Source organism: Oncorhynchus clarkii, chromosome 14, assembly GCF_045791955.1.
Source record: "Oncorhynchus clarkii lewisi isolate Uvic-CL-2024 chromosome 14, UVic_Ocla_1.0, whole genome shotgun sequence".
NCBI classification, from domain to species: Eukaryota; Metazoa; Chordata; class Actinopteri; order Salmoniformes; family Salmonidae; genus Oncorhynchus; species Oncorhynchus clarkii.
This window is the reverse complement of record NC_092160.1, coordinates 30,643,893-30,659,796: the sequence shown is the minus strand read 5'-3', so window position 1 is coordinate 30,659,796 and position 15,904 is coordinate 30,643,893. Positions and strand designations below refer to the sequence as shown.

At 42.9% G+C, this 15,904-nt stretch overlaps 2 protein-coding genes across 2 annotated transcripts; both read right to left on the bottom strand.

Annotated features, from left to right (window-relative positions):
* Positions 1–938: 938 nt before the first annotated feature.
* LOC139366503 (E3 ubiquitin-protein ligase XIAP-like) lies at positions 939–8,116 on the bottom strand. The gene is made up of 8 exons (XM_071104042.1): positions 7,527–8,116; positions 5,517–5,791; positions 4,838–5,402; positions 4,583–4,682; positions 4,414–4,492; positions 4,243–4,282; positions 2,463–2,636; positions 939–1,987 (listed from the first exon to the last, which is right to left on the bottom strand). The coding sequence occupies exons 2-8, from the start codon at positions 5,754–5,756 to the stop codon at positions 1,794–1,796; spliced, it is 1,392 nt and encodes a 463-aa protein (XP_070960143.1). The 5' UTR covers positions 5,757–5,791; positions 7,527–8,116; the 3' UTR covers positions 939–1,793.
* Positions 8,117–12,194: 4,078 nt separating this feature from the next.
* Positions 12,195–14,627, bottom strand: LOC139366072 (proteasome 26S subunit, non-ATPase 10). The gene is made up of 5 exons (XM_071103159.1): positions 14,413–14,627; positions 14,161–14,259; positions 13,630–13,776; positions 13,204–13,370; positions 12,195–13,071 (listed from the first exon to the last, which is right to left on the bottom strand). The coding sequence occupies exons 1-5, from the start codon at positions 14,527–14,529 to the stop codon at positions 12,912–12,914; spliced, it is 690 nt and encodes a 229-aa protein (XP_070959260.1). The 5' UTR covers positions 14,530–14,627; the 3' UTR covers positions 12,195–12,911.
* Positions 14,628–15,904: the final 1,277 nt, after the last annotated feature.

Here is a 15,904-nt window from a genome sequence, read left to right as displayed (position 1 = left end):
AGAGGGGAGGACATCTGGAATCAAGGAAATCTAATTGAGATTATCCCATTGTGGGAGGAATAATCTTCCTCCTTCCTTCTCTCCTTTATCAGAACTGTTTCAGATTCTGAAGACTCATATAGTGTAAGACAGTGTTTCCCAACCCTGGTCCATGAGTACACCCAACAGTACACAGTTTCGTTGTAGTTTTTGACAAACACACCCCATTCAACTCATTGAGGGCTTGATGATAAATTGAATCAGGTGTGCTTGTCCAGGGTTACAATAATGTTAGTGTTATTGTTAGCAGTGTTAGTAATGCTAGTAGCGTTAGTAATGCTAGCAGTGTTAGTAGCGTTAGTGTCATTGTTAGCCGTGTTAGTAATGTTAGCAGTGTAAGTAGCGTTGGTAATGCTAGCAGCGTTAGTAATAGCAGTGTTAGCAACATTAATGTTAGTGTTAGTAATAGCAGCGCTATTAATGTTAGTAATAGCAGCGCTATTAATGTTAGTAATAGCAGCGCTATTAATGTTAGTAATAGCAGAGCTATTAATGTTAGTAATAGCAGCGTTAGTAATATTTGTAGCATTAGTAATAGCAGCGTAGGTAGTGTTAGTAATAGCAGCGTAGGTAATGTTAGTAATAGCAGCGTAGGTAGTGTTGGTAATAGCAGCGTAGGTAGTGTTGGTAATAGCAGCGTAGGTAGTGTTGGTAATAGCAGCGTAGGTAGTGTTGGTAATAGCAGCGTAGGTAGTGTTAGGAATAGCAGCGTAGGTAGTGTTAGTAATAGCAGCGTAGGTAGTGTTAGCAGCATACATGAAAGTGCAGATATTTTGAAAACATTATTTTCCACTTTGGTCAAACAGGAGTTGCACTGAAGTGCAAAGGAAAGATTAATTTCAGAATAACATGATATCAGTTATGCCGTTATACCTAAATATTGGAAATTGATCCAAGTATACAATTCATCCATTTATTCACAGAGCACACAATGAATCATACAAGTGAAAGCATACTAGTTGGCCTAAGGAACATACGTTTGGGAACCCTCAGGACTTCTATTTCAGAAACCTGTCATTTGCAAACCAATAAGGAATGCCCAGTCAACAACTTCGTAATATTAAGAGAAATATGACAAAAACATGGAAATGGCATAATAGAATAAAGAAAATATACACACAATAAGTAAATTAAACTATTTGAAAAGGCACTGTTGATAACTGCAATGGTAGATCATGGTTCTGTACAGCAGAAGTATCAAAACTGTGGGTATATGGAGTACAGCCATGGACAAGAAGTTGCCTGTTTGACTCACCTTCATTAGTCCTGCTAACCTGCTACGTAAAGTCCCTTCTGTCCGTAGCTGTACTCCATCTATTCTCAACCTTAGTTTCTCATCTTGGTTTGAAGATTGAGGCCCATTGCCTCTTGGGTATTGTATCAGTGAGTGAACACTACATCACATAACAAGGAAGTGTCTCTCATTATCTTTAAAACAATCATTGAAAAACAAAATCCCCACACTACTCATGGTTCTCTTATTCATATTTACAGTGGTCCTCCTCAAATATAATATATCTTTATGTACATTTGTAGTAGGAAAGCATGTGTTAATAAAATAATTGAGAAGGTAAAGCAGCATTGCAATTTAAAAAGAGTCTCATCCTCTTGGGCCCACATTATTTAAACATCTCATATTAGGTGCTGATCTAGGATCACTTTTGCCTTTTAAAACATAATGAGTAAGAGACGGGACCTGGCCCTAGGTCAGCACTCCTACTCTGAGACAACAATCCCTGGCACCAGGTTGCATGTTAGGAGATGTATGTCTTGATCTTTTGTGTGATGGCACAACAGCAGATGGGACACTTGTCGAGGGCCTCGGAACACTCCTTGCAGACGACCAGGTGCCCACAGGGGATGAAGACGATGCAGATGTCTCTGTCCATACACACTTTGCACTGTTTCTCCCTCTGCAGCTTCCGTAGCTTCTCAAGGGGACCCTCGTCTGAAATAGGGGAGAAACAGCAGTTGGTAACCGAGCACAATGAAGTAGTTAGAATACTGACCAACACAACTCGATCATGTTTTGGGGGGCGGCAGGTAGCCTAGTGGTTATTAGCGTTGGGCCAGTAACCCGAAAGGTTGCTAGATCGAATCCCCTGAACAAGGCAGTTATCCCCCTGTTCCAAGGTTGTCATTGTAAATAAGAATTTGTTAACTGACTTGCCTAAATGAAGGTTAAATATTATTATAGTATATTTTTTTAATGTTCTTTCTATAGCCAAGCCTCATGTAGGCCTACAGTGTGAATAGCACTGTTCCTGGATAAACTAAGTCAAACTGCAAAATCCTGTGGAATTATTTCAGGAATTTATTTGACTTATACTGTAAACCTCAATACCAGTTTTAATAGAACAGTGCCCGGATATAATGATACTACCAAGCAATGTTAACAGTGTTCCCCCTTATGAGACACATACCATGGTTCTCTGCGTCGCTGTCAAGGTCTCTGTTAAAGCAGTCCTGCAGCAGAGTTTCCAGGGTGGAGTAGCCTGTCCCATCCCTGCGTAGCCTCTCCTGTATAGTCCTCTCTACCAAGGCAGGCTCCAGACCCATCTCCACCGCCTTCTGGGCATTGGCTGACTGCAGCACCTCTGTAGAGAGAGGGAGGAGACTGAGCATGTACTAGTAGGTGTTGGAAATCGCACCCTGTGAGAGATATATATAGACACACCAACTCATTCAAGGGTTTTTCTTTATTTTTGCTATTTTCTACATTGTAGAATAGTGAAGACATCAAAACTATGACATAACATATGGAATCATGTAGTATCCAACAACAAAGTGTTAAATCAAAATATATTTTATATTTGAGATTCTTGAAAGAAGCCACCCTTTGCCTTGATAACAGCTTTGCACACTCTTGGCAGTCTCTTAACCAGCTTCATTAGGTAGTCACCTGGAATGCATTTCAATTAACAGGTGTGCCTTGTTAAAAGTTCCTTTGTGGAATTTCTTTCCTTATTATGCGTTTGAGCCAATCAGTTGTGTTTTGACAAGGTAGGGGTGGTATACAGAAGATCGCCCTATTTGGTAAAAGACCAAGTCCATATTATGGCAGGAACAGCTCAAATAAGCAAAGAGAAACGACAGTCAATCATTACTTTAAAATATGAAGGTCAGTCAATCAGGAACTTTGAAGGTTTCTTCAAGTGCAGTCGCAAAAGCCATCAAGCGCTATGATGAAACTGGCTCTCATGAGGACCACCACAGGAAAGACCCAGAGATACCTCTGCTGCAGAGGATAAGTTCATTAGAGTTACCAGTCTCAGAAATTGCAGCCTAAATAAATGCTTTACAGAGTTCAAGTAACAGATACATCAACTGTTCAGAAGAGACTGCGTGAACCAGGCCTTCATGGTCGATTGCTGCAAAGAAACCACTACTAAAGGACACCAATAATAAGAAGAGACTTGCTTTGGCCAAGAAACATGAGCAATGGACATTAGACCAGTGGAAATCTGTCCAAATTTGAGATTTTTGGTTCCAACCGCAGTGTCTTTGTGAGACGCAGGGTAGGTGAACTGATGACCGCAGGTGTGGTTCCCACCATTACGCATAGAGTAGGAGGTGTGATGTGCTTTGCTGGTGACACTTAGTGATTAATTTAGAATTCAAGGCACACTTAACCAGCCTGGCTGCCACAGAATTCTGCATCAATACGCCATCTCATCTGATTTGCCCTTAGTGGGACTATAATTTGTTTTTCAACAGGACAATGACCCAAAACACACCTCCAGGCTGTGTAAGGGCTATTTGACCAATCAGTCAACCTCAACCCAATTGAGATGGTTTGAGATGAGTTGGACCGCAGAGTGAAGGAAAAGCAGCCAACAAGTGCTCAGTATATGTGGGAACTCCTTTTTGGAAAAGCATTCCAGGTGAAGCTGGTTGAGAGAATGCCAAGATTGTGCAAAGCTGTCATCAGGTATATTTTGATTTGTTTAATACTTTTTTGGTTACTACATGATTCCATGTGTTATTTCTTCATTTTTATGTCTTCACAATTATTTTACAATGTAGAAAATAGTAAAAGTGAAGAAAAACCCTTGAATGAGTAGGTGTGCCAACTTTTGACAGGTACTGCATATATATATATATATATAATCTAACAATACCTTTAGCTAAAGTTCCAAAACAAAAGTGAAAGGGGTACAACTTTACAAAAATGTTTATGTTACTTCAAAAAATGGTTTTTACCCGTCTCATGACTTGAACATCCATTTAGGTGACTTGAAGCCTGGGAAATCAATAGAAGGAATGAATTTGATATGGTAGGAGTCATGCAAGGATGGGTGCAGTTTAATATGTTTGACCACAGGTTTAGGGGTTAGAGGTCAGGGTTAGGAGGATGAAGTCTTGGAGACTTACAGCATTGTTCCGGCCAGGACCTTGTAGCTGAACGCTGCTGACGAACTCCTGTCCTTTCTCTGCCAGTAGAAAACTGCACCTGGATTAAAACATGACACGCAATGTTAGTGACAGGGAGAAGAAGCATGCATATGGTTGTTTACTTTCTACTTGTGAGTGTGTGCGTTACCCAGGATAGTGTTTGGCGTGCTCCTCCCAGGGATCCTCATCCTGCTGCCAGCCCTTCAGACCTCCACCACAGTGGAAACACCGCACATGGTCTGGTGCACCTGCACCAACACACATTAGAAAATAAACCCAGTACTTTCTATGTCAACTCCTCCCTGGCCCTTTTACCATAGCAAGTAATGGTAAGCAGGAATTGCATTTGTTAATGACTTTTCTCACAGCCAAAGCTCTTGTCTACCCCACTCCCAGGTCTCACCTGTGTTGTAGAAGCCTGCTCTGGCCAGCCTCTCGTGGTCAATAGGGTGGTGCTGGATTCCTGCAAAGCTGCCTAGCCTCTCCTCAAAGCTCTGCATGGGGACCCGAGGACCCGGGCATGGCCTGGTCTCCTCCACCTCCCTCCCCCTCTGAGAGGGGAGGTTCCCCACATCATGCCCCAGGATGAAGAAGCAGTAGGGGTAGTGTTTGGAGTGCTCTCCCCACGCCGTGTCCCCAGCCTCCCAGCCCTTCAGCATCCTTCCACAGCAGAAACACTGCACCTGGTCTCCCTCCCCCAGATAGAAGAGCCCCGCCTGGGCCAGCTCTCTAGGTCGGACCGGGGATGTGGAGGGCCACGGGCCGAAGGTGTTGAACCGGGAGTCTTCGCTGGCCATGTGTGGGGCCATGGGGTAGGTGGTATCGTCTACCACCTCTCCCGTCCTCAGACGGAACTCCATGTCCTCAGCGTCTTCGTTGTAGGAGGTTTCATTGGTCAGCATGGCACCTTGAAGAGAGTTAACCCTGGATCGATGGGTGCAGCTCAGGAACTTACAGCTGGGGGAGACCTGAAACATTGCAACATTAGTATGATAATTTGGCAGAAACATGAGATAATGGAAAAATAAAAAATAAATACAAAAAAGTTTTGCACATCATCGTCATCCCATTTTCACCCTCACCTCCGCGTGCCTCTCCACGGGTGCGTCACCTCCACACCAGTTCTCTACAGTCTTGTGGCAACTGAAGCAGCGCACCTTGTCGGCCTGTCCCGTGAAGTAGAACCCAGCGCGGGCCAGCCTCTCCGCTGACACCTGCTGGGCCAGGAGGGAACCCCGGAACGAGTCCAGCCGCATGTCCATCATGGACCAGTCTACTGCGTGGTCTGACTCCATATCACCGTCTCTCCCGGGGCCTGACATCAAGACACAGGGCTGGGCTGCCTAGGATGAATGAGCTGAAAAATATATATATAAAGTCATTTCTAGAGGCGCTAGTGAACAAGCTATCAGGAATCTGGACAGACACCATGTAAATGCATAAGTTTGACAAGAGAGAGCATTGTATTTGCTAGAGTACCACTAGATGGCAATGTGCACATTGCTATGGTCACATGGAGGCGTTGGCTGTTACATGTGAGGGGTGGGGAGGCAGGAACAGGCTCTAGGATATGTTCTCACACTACTAGGCCGCCCTGCTCACCACAGGAATACATAGACCATAACACACACACAGCGAGCACACAATGACACACACAGCCAAATGTAACAAATGTAACTATTATTTTAAGTGAGCACTGGCCTCAGTTTTCCATTCGTTCCTATGATCAACAAAGCTCAGCATTTCATAGGAAAGGGGTTACATAACACTTATTTTGAAGTGAATCAATCAGCCCTCTGAGTAGTGTGTTGCAACACAATCAATACCCAGCCTTATCAATGTTGGGCTACTGTAGGCTAGGCGTTATGCTACTTTCACACCTAACACACCTCCACCAACAGGGAGGATCAGGAACCATTGTCAGTTAGAACAGTCAGATATTTCCCCTCAGGCTGTATTCACCAATCAAATATGATCCAATCCTATCACTGTTCCTGCTATCAACAGTAATGCAATCAATTACATATAGCACATCGCTGCCTTGTGTTAGGTTAGATAAGTTTGTTAAAGCAGCAACAGACTCGCACCCAGGCTACCAAACATAGAACAATAATTTCGAGAATATAAATTGGCTACTGTCAATGCTACCAATCAATATTGGTCATGCTGGTTTTAATATTTTGTATACCTGCCATCCCCATCGCAGCAAGCAAGGCAAGCTTCAGACTTAAAAACGCAGTTAGACTGGAGGTTGTCATGGTTTGGCAGGCAGCACTCTCACACTAATATGAACCTGCCACATTGCTGTGAAAACAGTTGAGTAAATATGTGATGATATCCTAGGAAAATGTGCTGTATCCACTCATCCCATGCTCTCCCTGACAGCTCCAAAAGGCATCATGTGGATGGCATCATCATAAACAGGGCCCTGAGCATAACATATTCTTGACTATGAACTGGCTAGCTTTTCATGATTGTATAACTAACTATAACTACAGCTTAGTACTTTTATGTGTGGCCCGTCTGTTGCTGACCAGAGCTGAATCTTAATCTCAACGCACAGGAAGGATAGATATGGATGGATGGATGGATGTGGCGCCACTTGGTCGAATGACAGCAATAGGCTGACCATATGTGTGCAAAGTGCATGCCAAGGGGTCTGGGTGACCTTTTCCGCACACTATCGCCGTGTCATTGGTTCAAACTCCACTCCGACTCACTGTTCCCACTCAATCAGATGGACGACCACGTACATTCTGGAAAGTTCACAGGCTCTTGTTTGTGTCTATAGTCAGACAAAAGCGCCAAACATAAATATAGGTTGACGCGGATCGCAATGTGCTGCCGATTGTCCTGCTTGACAGTTGAGTACTCTGCTGGGCATGGATGCGCGCTGTCAGGGATTAAGCACTCTTCCAATGATATTTAGGACATAGTTAAATAAAACAAAGTTGTCTAATAACGAAAACAAACAAACCAACTTTAAATGCACTTTGATCAGTCGATATTAAGCTGTTTCGCCATAGCACGACCGACGAGCTGTCAACCGTAACAGTTGAAAATGCATGCAAAGACATACCCAATACACATACCTTGGAAAAGCTTGGATGTCACCTAGTGCCTCTGAGGTAATGAATGCTGACTGTCTCCTTTCCAAATAAGATAGATGGCCAGTATTTTTTGACCAGACTATTTAACCATGGTTTGGGGAAGTAAATTCAGCGTTGGTGTTGTTCTGCGCACCAGTAAAGGCGCAGGCCACCTGACCACCATTGTGGAAATAGATCGTTTATGACGTAGGACGGAAAGGGGGGAAGTATAGGGGGATTAGTGCGTAGTTTTGCTGTGTTCAAGTTCAAATCAGAACTAGGAAACTGACATTTCTGACTTGCTAAATGGTTGAACGGAGCACGTCTATAACTACAACCAAACTTATAACTACAACCAAACTTAACTGTCAAACTTATTCCACAGAGGACAGTGTCTGCAGGGTTTTGCTCCTCCCTTGTACTTGATTGATGAATTAAGGTCACTAATTAGCAAGGAACTCCCCACACCTGGTTGTCTAGAGCTTAATTGAAATCAAAAACCTGCAGACACTTGGCCCTCCATGGAATGAGTTTGACACCCCTGAATAGGCAAGTCCTAGTTCCGACTAGTATTTCAACGCCGCATTTACATTACATTGGGGTCGAAACCCACCACTGTGATCTGTATGCTCGCATTGGCTCATTGACCTTTGGCCGCCTTTCCTTCCAGTTCTCTGCTGCCAATAACTGGAACGAATTGCAAAAATCTCTGAAGCTGGAGTCTTATATCTCCCTCTAACTTTAAGCATCAGCTGTCAGAGCAGCTTTACCGATCACTATACCTGTACACAGCCAATCTGTAAATAGCACACCCAACTACCTCATCCCCATATTATTACTTACCCGCTTTCTCTTTTGCACCACAGTATCTCTACTTGCACATCATCATCTGCACATGCATCATTCCAGTATTAATGCTAAATTGTAATTATTTTCACTTCTAGGGCCTATGTATTGCCTTACCTCCCTACTCTTCTACATTTGCCTTGACTGTACGTTTGTTTATGTGTAACTCTGTTGTTTTTGTCGCACTGCTTTGCCTTATCTTGGCCAGGTCGCAGTTGGAAATAAGAACTTGTTCTCAACTGGCTTACCTTGTTAAATAAAGGTGAAATAAATAAAATAAAAAATTATAAATGAGAAATGACTAATAGGCTGTTTTGATGACAGTGGATATATGGACAGAGATGTAGGCTATACCAGAGAGGAAGAGGCGAAGCGATAGGGTTTACTCTAACCAAAACCTGTCCACGAAAATAATGCCACAAAGTGAGGAGCTTTTGTATGAAGATCAATGAGTGTCGAATTTGGTCAACAAAAAAATGTAATTGCTAATTTGCTAGGTGAGGCTTGTTTGATAGAATATACGTTTCGTAATGGCTAGGTTGTTATGACTGCACAGATATAAGTGGATGTTCGTGGGAAACTTTGAAAAAAATAAAAAAATATATATATTATTGGAGTTGTGCCTGTTATTCCCACCTATTTGCCCTCTCATGGGCTAGAATGGTCACACCTCACCTCCCTTCCATGTTTGAGGACATGTATTTTCATTGTTAGAGCAGTCACTCGACCATCTTGTCAACATAATAGATACTCTTTGGCTATACATTGACTTTCAACAAGGGAGGCAAAGGGCCTGCTTTTTATGTTATATGTTCAAACCAATTATCCACCATTTGATTCTCCCAAGTCTACACACACAAAGCGAGAGAGAGATCTTGTAAACCCTGACCAAAACAAAAGTGATATGGGAAGAATATGGGCATTTCCATGGTTTTAAAGGTGAAACAGCACAGATCCTTCTTTCTAAAACCACCCCAGACTTTCTGTGAAGTTTACACATTAGGCCTATGTGACATCGGAAATGTGATGCATTTATTTCCATATTTGGAGTTGTTCATTAATCCAAACATCCTCCTACCCAAAATGTATTTTTATGACTGATTCAATGAACAAATAGCCTATAATAATAATTATTATTTATTACATTTCCACAGTGATTTTCATAGAATCTCAAAGCACTTCAAGAGCAAAAAACAAACAAGCAATATATCATGACAGGTCAACCAATAGAGGCCAAGTCTTTGAAAGCTGCATCCTCAGAAGAGTGGGTCAGTTTATTTATGGCTTGAGTGGAGACAGCTGGTCAGAGGATGGTAGATGATGGAGTCTGCTGATGGTCTTGTAGAGAGCAAGTCTGGGAACCAGCCTGACTCTTATACAACGCTCGACTTGGACTGAAATAGGTGCCGGTACTCATTTTGGGTGTCGGTACAGTTTACAGTTTAGGTGCAGGAACTCAACAATACGTTTGAGCTAATATTCTACAAGAGGAACAGGAGCTCAAGCAGTAGAACATTTGCGGTGTAGTTACTCATCTCCAGTTACTCAGCTCCAGTTACTCATCTCCAGTTACTCAGCTCCAATAAGCTCCTGCCCAAGAAAGCACTGCTCTTATAGCCACTGAACTTCTCCTCTTCCACTCTGTGTATCAGCCACTTGGGTGACGCCTCAGCAGCTCTGTGTGCCAGAAAACTGATATTTAGTCAGTTGTACGACTGAAAGCCTTCAACTGAAATGTGTCTTCCGCATTTAAACCTCAAGGATCTGAACCTTTTCTAAATTGACATACCAAATCTAACTGCCTGTAGCTCAGGACCTGAAGCAAGGATGTCAATTTCTTGACACCATTTTAAAGGAAACACTTTGTTTCACAAGTTTGTGGAAATTTGAAATTAATGTAGGAGATAACACATTAGATCTGGTAAAAGATAATATAAAGGAAAAAAAACGTTTTTTTTTGGTACCATCTTTAAAATGTAAGACCATAATGTATTATTCTAGATTTAGGCCACTAGATGGCAGTAGTGCATGTTCACATTTTTTAACTGATCCAATTAACCATTTTATTTCTGTTCAAAATGTATCAAGACTGCCAAAATGTGCCTAATTGGTTTATTAATACATTTTCAAGTTCATACTTGTGCACTCTCTTCAAACAATAGCATAGTATTGTTTCACTGTAATAGCTACTGTAAATTGGACAGTGCAGTTAGATTAACAAGAAATTAAGCGTTCTGCCCATATCAGATACATCTATGTCCTGGGATTTTTTTTTGTTACTTACAACCTCATACTAATCACATTAGCCTACATTAGCTCAAAAGCTCAAGAACATCCGCACATCCAGGTACTTTCTGCAAGTGCTGGAGTTGTAGGCAAACTCATGGAAAACAGAAAGGAAAACGCAGCACAGTGCTTCTCATTCTCTCAGGTGACATTTATTTACAACGTTATGACCCGTAGGTCTTCATCAGGCATCCATATCCCAGGTGGGGGTGGAAGGTCCTATATAAAGAGGCAGTACTGGGGGTAAATGAGTTGCATTTGTATGTGAAGATGCATTGAGCACGTTGACCACATTTGTAATTACCCTTCGGAAGTGTCCCTTTTCTCTGGTGGGTAATCAGATTTAACCACAATATCACTTACCTTTGGAGGTCTTTTAATACGTGGGAAATATTTAAATATGGGTTTCAGTTGTGGGCCAGTATCAATAATGTACCAGTGCTTCCTGATACTGTCCTTAAATGCCTTCCCCAATGGTGAGTATTGGGTAAATTATGATGGGACATGTTCTGCTTTTTCTTTTGGTTTTAGGCTTTCCAGCTGTTAGTCCTTCAAAACGATCATTAGCATTTTACCCAATTATCTTTGTACCCCCTTTCCTTAAAAATCTTTGTGTGAGGTCCGTGGTCTGTTTCAGATAAGCAGCATCAGAGATGCATATTCTTCTGACACGACTGAATTGACTTATAAGGAGACTTTTAATAAGTGGACATGGATGAAAGCCGTCACCTCTAAGGAGGGTATTCCTGTCCGTAGGTTTCCTATAGAGATCTGTAGAGAGGGAGGTTTGTCCTTAATAACCATCACATCAACAAAAAACTGATTTGTTATAGGTCATAGTTAATGCTGAAATGAAGGTGTTCATTCATAGAGTTTAGATAAGCATGGCATTCCAAAAGTTCTTCCTGTGTGTCTGTATAGATCACGAAAATGTCACCAAATATCTCAGAATTAGGAGAATGTTGGAGAGAAAAGGGTTAAGGTCTGGATTCAGCAGCACCTGTTTTTCAAACATTCCTAGATATAGGTTAGCATGATTAGGAGCCATAGTGTTCCCCATCGCTGTCCCTTTTGTCTGGAGGAAGAAGTCTCCTATGAAGAGAAAATAGATGGAGGTTAGTACCAGTTCAGCAAAGTCCACAATACAATTGGTGCTGGGTAGAGCATTAGGGGGACACTGACAACGTAGAGGTTCGCATTTAACCCAACCCTTCTGAATCAGAGAGGTGCGGGGGGCTGCCTTAATCGACATCTGGGGAACTGCCTTCCTCAGGGGGAGGACAGATTTTTACCTTGTCAGCTCGGGGATTCAATCCAACCACCTTTCGGTTACTGGCCCAACACTCTAACCACTAGGCTGACATGGGAAAAATAGTATGTGATGTATGTGAGGTTAGTGCTATGGCCTCTGCCAAGAGGTCTGAACCTTTATGGCACAGGATAGTGCACTCACCCCATACTGCACGGTTATTGGTTCAAGCACGGTTCCTGCTCCTCCTCAATCACTACTGTTCATTATCAAACACTGACACATTCAGATTCACAACCAAAATAGGAATTTAATGTAACTTGTTACAGATGATCAATTTAATTGGAATCAAATGAATGCAATGAACTTACTACCAAATCAAATTACACATCCAGACAGTGAAACATGTTTTAAATAGGCCTGGATATTAACATATGTAGTTGAGGTGATTCATTTAATCAAGTTGTTAAGACACCAACTTATTACATCTTTTTTTTAAAACAAGTTTTAAGAAGCTGAATTTCTAGAACAGTTTCAAACTTACAACATAGGTTTCTCTGGTAAGTAGCTGTAGGGTATTATCATGGTCAGTCTCTGAGATACATCCAGTCCAGGCAGAAAATCTCTTTCCTCCAACAAAAATGCTGCCATACAGACTGCATCTCAATAGTCCAGTGGCCTCCTCATCGCCTCTCCCTCATCTCCACTGAACTGTTACTGGCCTGGTGGAAGTACCCTCCCCCCGGACTGGAATATAGAGAGGATAGGTCAACGCAATATGGAAGCGTTCATCCTCAAGTTTCCTCAAATCAGTGCAGATAAAGGAGAGATGAGGAGAAAGGAGAGATGAGGAGAAAGGATGGATGAGGAGAAAGGATGGAGAGGTGAGATGAGGAGAAAGGATGGAGAGGTGAGATGAGGAAAAAGGATGGAGAGGTGAGATGAGGAAGACCATTTAGACCACGTCGACTGGATCTTCTCGCTGCTTCAGTGTGTAGTCAGATGGATCAGACGTTTCCTCCTACGATCCTCCGCAGCAGAGTGGCCAGACCACCTTTAGAGATCTGTAATGGCGTCTTCTCCTCTTTGTTCTCTATGTAGATGCTGGCTCCGTTCTCTACCAGGAGTTTAGCTGCCTCCACACGCTCCTCGTCACACGCCAGGTGGCTGGGGGAGACAAATATTTAGCATGGTGTAAAAAGTGTAGAAAACAGCATCATCACACAGACACAAACATTAAGCACAGTAAAACACACAGCATCTAGAACACAACTTCAATACACACACTCCAGTGCTTACAGTGCAGTGTTTCCCTCAGAGTCCTGTATGTTGGTAGAAGCGCGCTGTTTGAGCAGCAGCTGGATCAGACGGCAGTTGCCTTTGGTTGAAGCTCTGTGTAGGGGAGTAGACTCCAGTTTATCTGTGACATTAGGGTTCGCTCCACTCTCCAGCAACAGGAGGGCGATCTGTGAAGAAGAACAACCATTTGCATGATCAATCAATATAACGTTATACAGTTCTTATTTTCTGCTTTAATAGCTGCAGAACTATTGTAGCAAAGCCAGGGGAACATAGTTGGTTCTGGCAGGGATTGAACTAGCAACACTCAATCCCCAGACGGAGCTAATGGCCCCTGTGCCAACTAACTAACCCACTTGGTATTGAGTAAACCAGATTACTTCAGAACAGTAGCTGTCTAACATTGTGGACCCAGTGTTGGTGTACCTCATATCTGTCCTTGGAGGCAGCATAGTGCAGAGGGGTGCAGCCATTCTGGTTGACTGAGTTCAGCTGGGCTCCTTTGTTAATCAGTGACTTCACTATCTCCTCCCTGCCTGCAGATGCTGCGATGTGGAGGGGAGTCCAACCGGCCTGGGGACAAGGACAAAAGATGAGACATCACTCTCAGATGGACAGTAACTTCTTCTTCTTCTAGGATAGTCATGTAGTGATAGAGGGAGTAACTGAGCAGGTATGAACCAGAGGCTCAGTGGTTAGAGTACGTGTGTCTCCTGTAACATACAGGTCCAGTGTCTCCAGACCTCTTGACAGAGCCCGTAGAAATAAATGTTGGGGAAACTACTACCAAAGACACTTATAACCAATTCCCCTGTTCATCTGTACAAATACACTATAGTGACATCAATAGCTGAAACATCTACAGTATTTACAAGATCGATTTAAGATCAGATTATTGCAACACAGCAAGTCAATATAACTGTACAATGTTGCAGACAATGGCTTCTCAATATTTACATCATCTTGTAGGTTGACTTCCACCCCCAAATCCAACAGAAACTCAACGATCTTGACGTGTCCAGCCGAGCAGGCCCAGTGGAGAGCGGTCCTTTGGTCCTGGGAGAGGGGAAGAGCACAGGAGACCAGATGAATAAGGAAGGGACATGTGGATGTATCAGCAAATGTAGCTAGCTAGCTAATTGACTGACTAAGTGACTGGTGCCTGAAGCAGCTAGCTCTGGTAATGTATTTCAAGTGATGATAATTTACCTGGTCCGTTTTGCAAGCGAGCGATTTATCCGTTAAAATACATTTCTTTAATTTGTCAAATTCACCAGTGAAGGCTAAATTACAGACTTCCACATTTGAAACAGTTTGCTCCATCATGAACGATAGCTAGCTCAACTCACTAAGCGGTAAATTGGACTGAAATAAACATCAACATGACTCAGGAAATTTACCTAGGTTCTAGTTCCGGTGTAAGTGCGCGTAAATTGAGCTTTCAGAATAAAAGCTCCCACAGCAGCATGGCGGGAATTTTGCTCCATTATTGGTAGAGGGATTGTTAATTGTTTAAAAGAAACGTCACAGCTGTATCAAGTAAAGAAAAGGCAAATGTCCTAGGTGGTGCATTTACAGTGGTTCATAGATGTAGACACCTGTGTGATCAGAGTAAGAGGAGACAGGGAAAAGTTAAATGAGTATGGAGAGTCCAGAGAAGCTATGGATGTAGAGTTCTTTATGTTTGAGATGACAAGGGCGTTGGAGGGCTGCGGGCAGACTACCCCTGGAGAAGATAGTGTGTGTTCTGTGATGTTTAAGCACACACCAGACAGCGTGTTGGAAGCAGTGTTAGGGTTGTATTTTTTTGTTAATTATTTAATTAGGCAGGTCAGTTAAGAACAAATTCTTATTTTCAATGATGGCCTAGGAACAGTGGGTTAACTGCCTTGTTCGGGGGCAGAACAACATATTTTTACCTCGTCAGCTAGGGATTTGATCTTGCAACCTTTCAGTTACTAGTCCAATGCTCTAACCACTAGGCTACCTGCCACCCCAAAAGGTGCTGTGGAGGACTGGGATGATTCCTGCTGGGTGGACACGTGTGGTTGTGTTACCGTTTGTAAAACCAGGTAAAGATCCTGCTAGGGCGGGCAGTTATAGGCCTATCGCTCTGACATCCAACATGTGTTAATTGATGGAAAAGGTGATAGTGAGTAGAATGATGTATCTGTTGGAAGTTAGGGTTTTGATGAGCGTAGTCAGAGTGGGTTCAGGAGAGGGAGGTCTGCCATGGATTCCCTGGTTACAGTTAGTACAGAGATAACCAAGGCCCTGACAATAAAAGAGGTGATGAGCGTAGTCAGAGTGGGTTCAGGAGACGGAGGTCTGCCATGGATTCCCTGGTTACAGTTAGTACAGAGATAACCAAGGCCCTGACAATAAAAGAGGTGATGAGCGTAGTCAGAGTGGGTTCAGGAGACGGAGGTCTGCCATGGATTCCCTGGTTACAGTTAGTACAGAGATAACCAAGGCCCTGACAATAAAAGAGGTGATGAGCGTAGTCAGAGTGGGTTCAGGAGACGGAGGTCTGCCATGGATTCCCTGGTTACAGTTAGTACAGAGATAACCAAGGCCCTGACAATAAAAGAGGTGATGAGCGTAGTCAGAGTGGGTTCAGGAGACGGAGGTCTGCCATGGATTCCCTGGTTACAGTTAGTACAGAGATAACCAAGGCCCTGACAATAAAAGAGGTGATGAG

Bases quoted from the DNA above. Each gene is read 5' to 3' on its own strand.
- LOC139366503 (XM_071104042.1), bottom strand. From the start codon at position 5,756: ATGTCAGGCCCCGGGAGAGACGGTGATATGGAGTCAGACCACGCAGTA. The intron at 5,403-5,516 runs GTGAGGGTGAAA...GCAATGTTTCAG, and splicing joins CCGTGGAGAGGCACGCGGAG to GTCTCCCCCAGCTGTAAGTT. The intron at 1,988-2,462 runs GTATGTGTCTCA...CCCCTATTTCAG, and splicing joins CAGCGACGCAGAGAACCATG to ACGAGGGTCCCCTTGAGAAG.
- LOC139366072 (XM_071103159.1), bottom strand. From the start codon at position 14,529: ATGATGGAGCAAACTGTTTCAAATGTGGAAGTCTGTAATTTAGCCTTC. The intron at 13,777-14,160 runs GTAAATATTGAG...CCTTGTCCCCAG, and splicing joins AAGTCAACCTACAAGATGAT to GCCGGTTGGACTCCCCTCCA. The intron at 13,371-13,629 runs GTACACCAACAC...TCTTCTTCACAG, and splicing joins CCTCCAAGGACAGATATGAG to ATCGCCCTCCTGTTGCTGGA.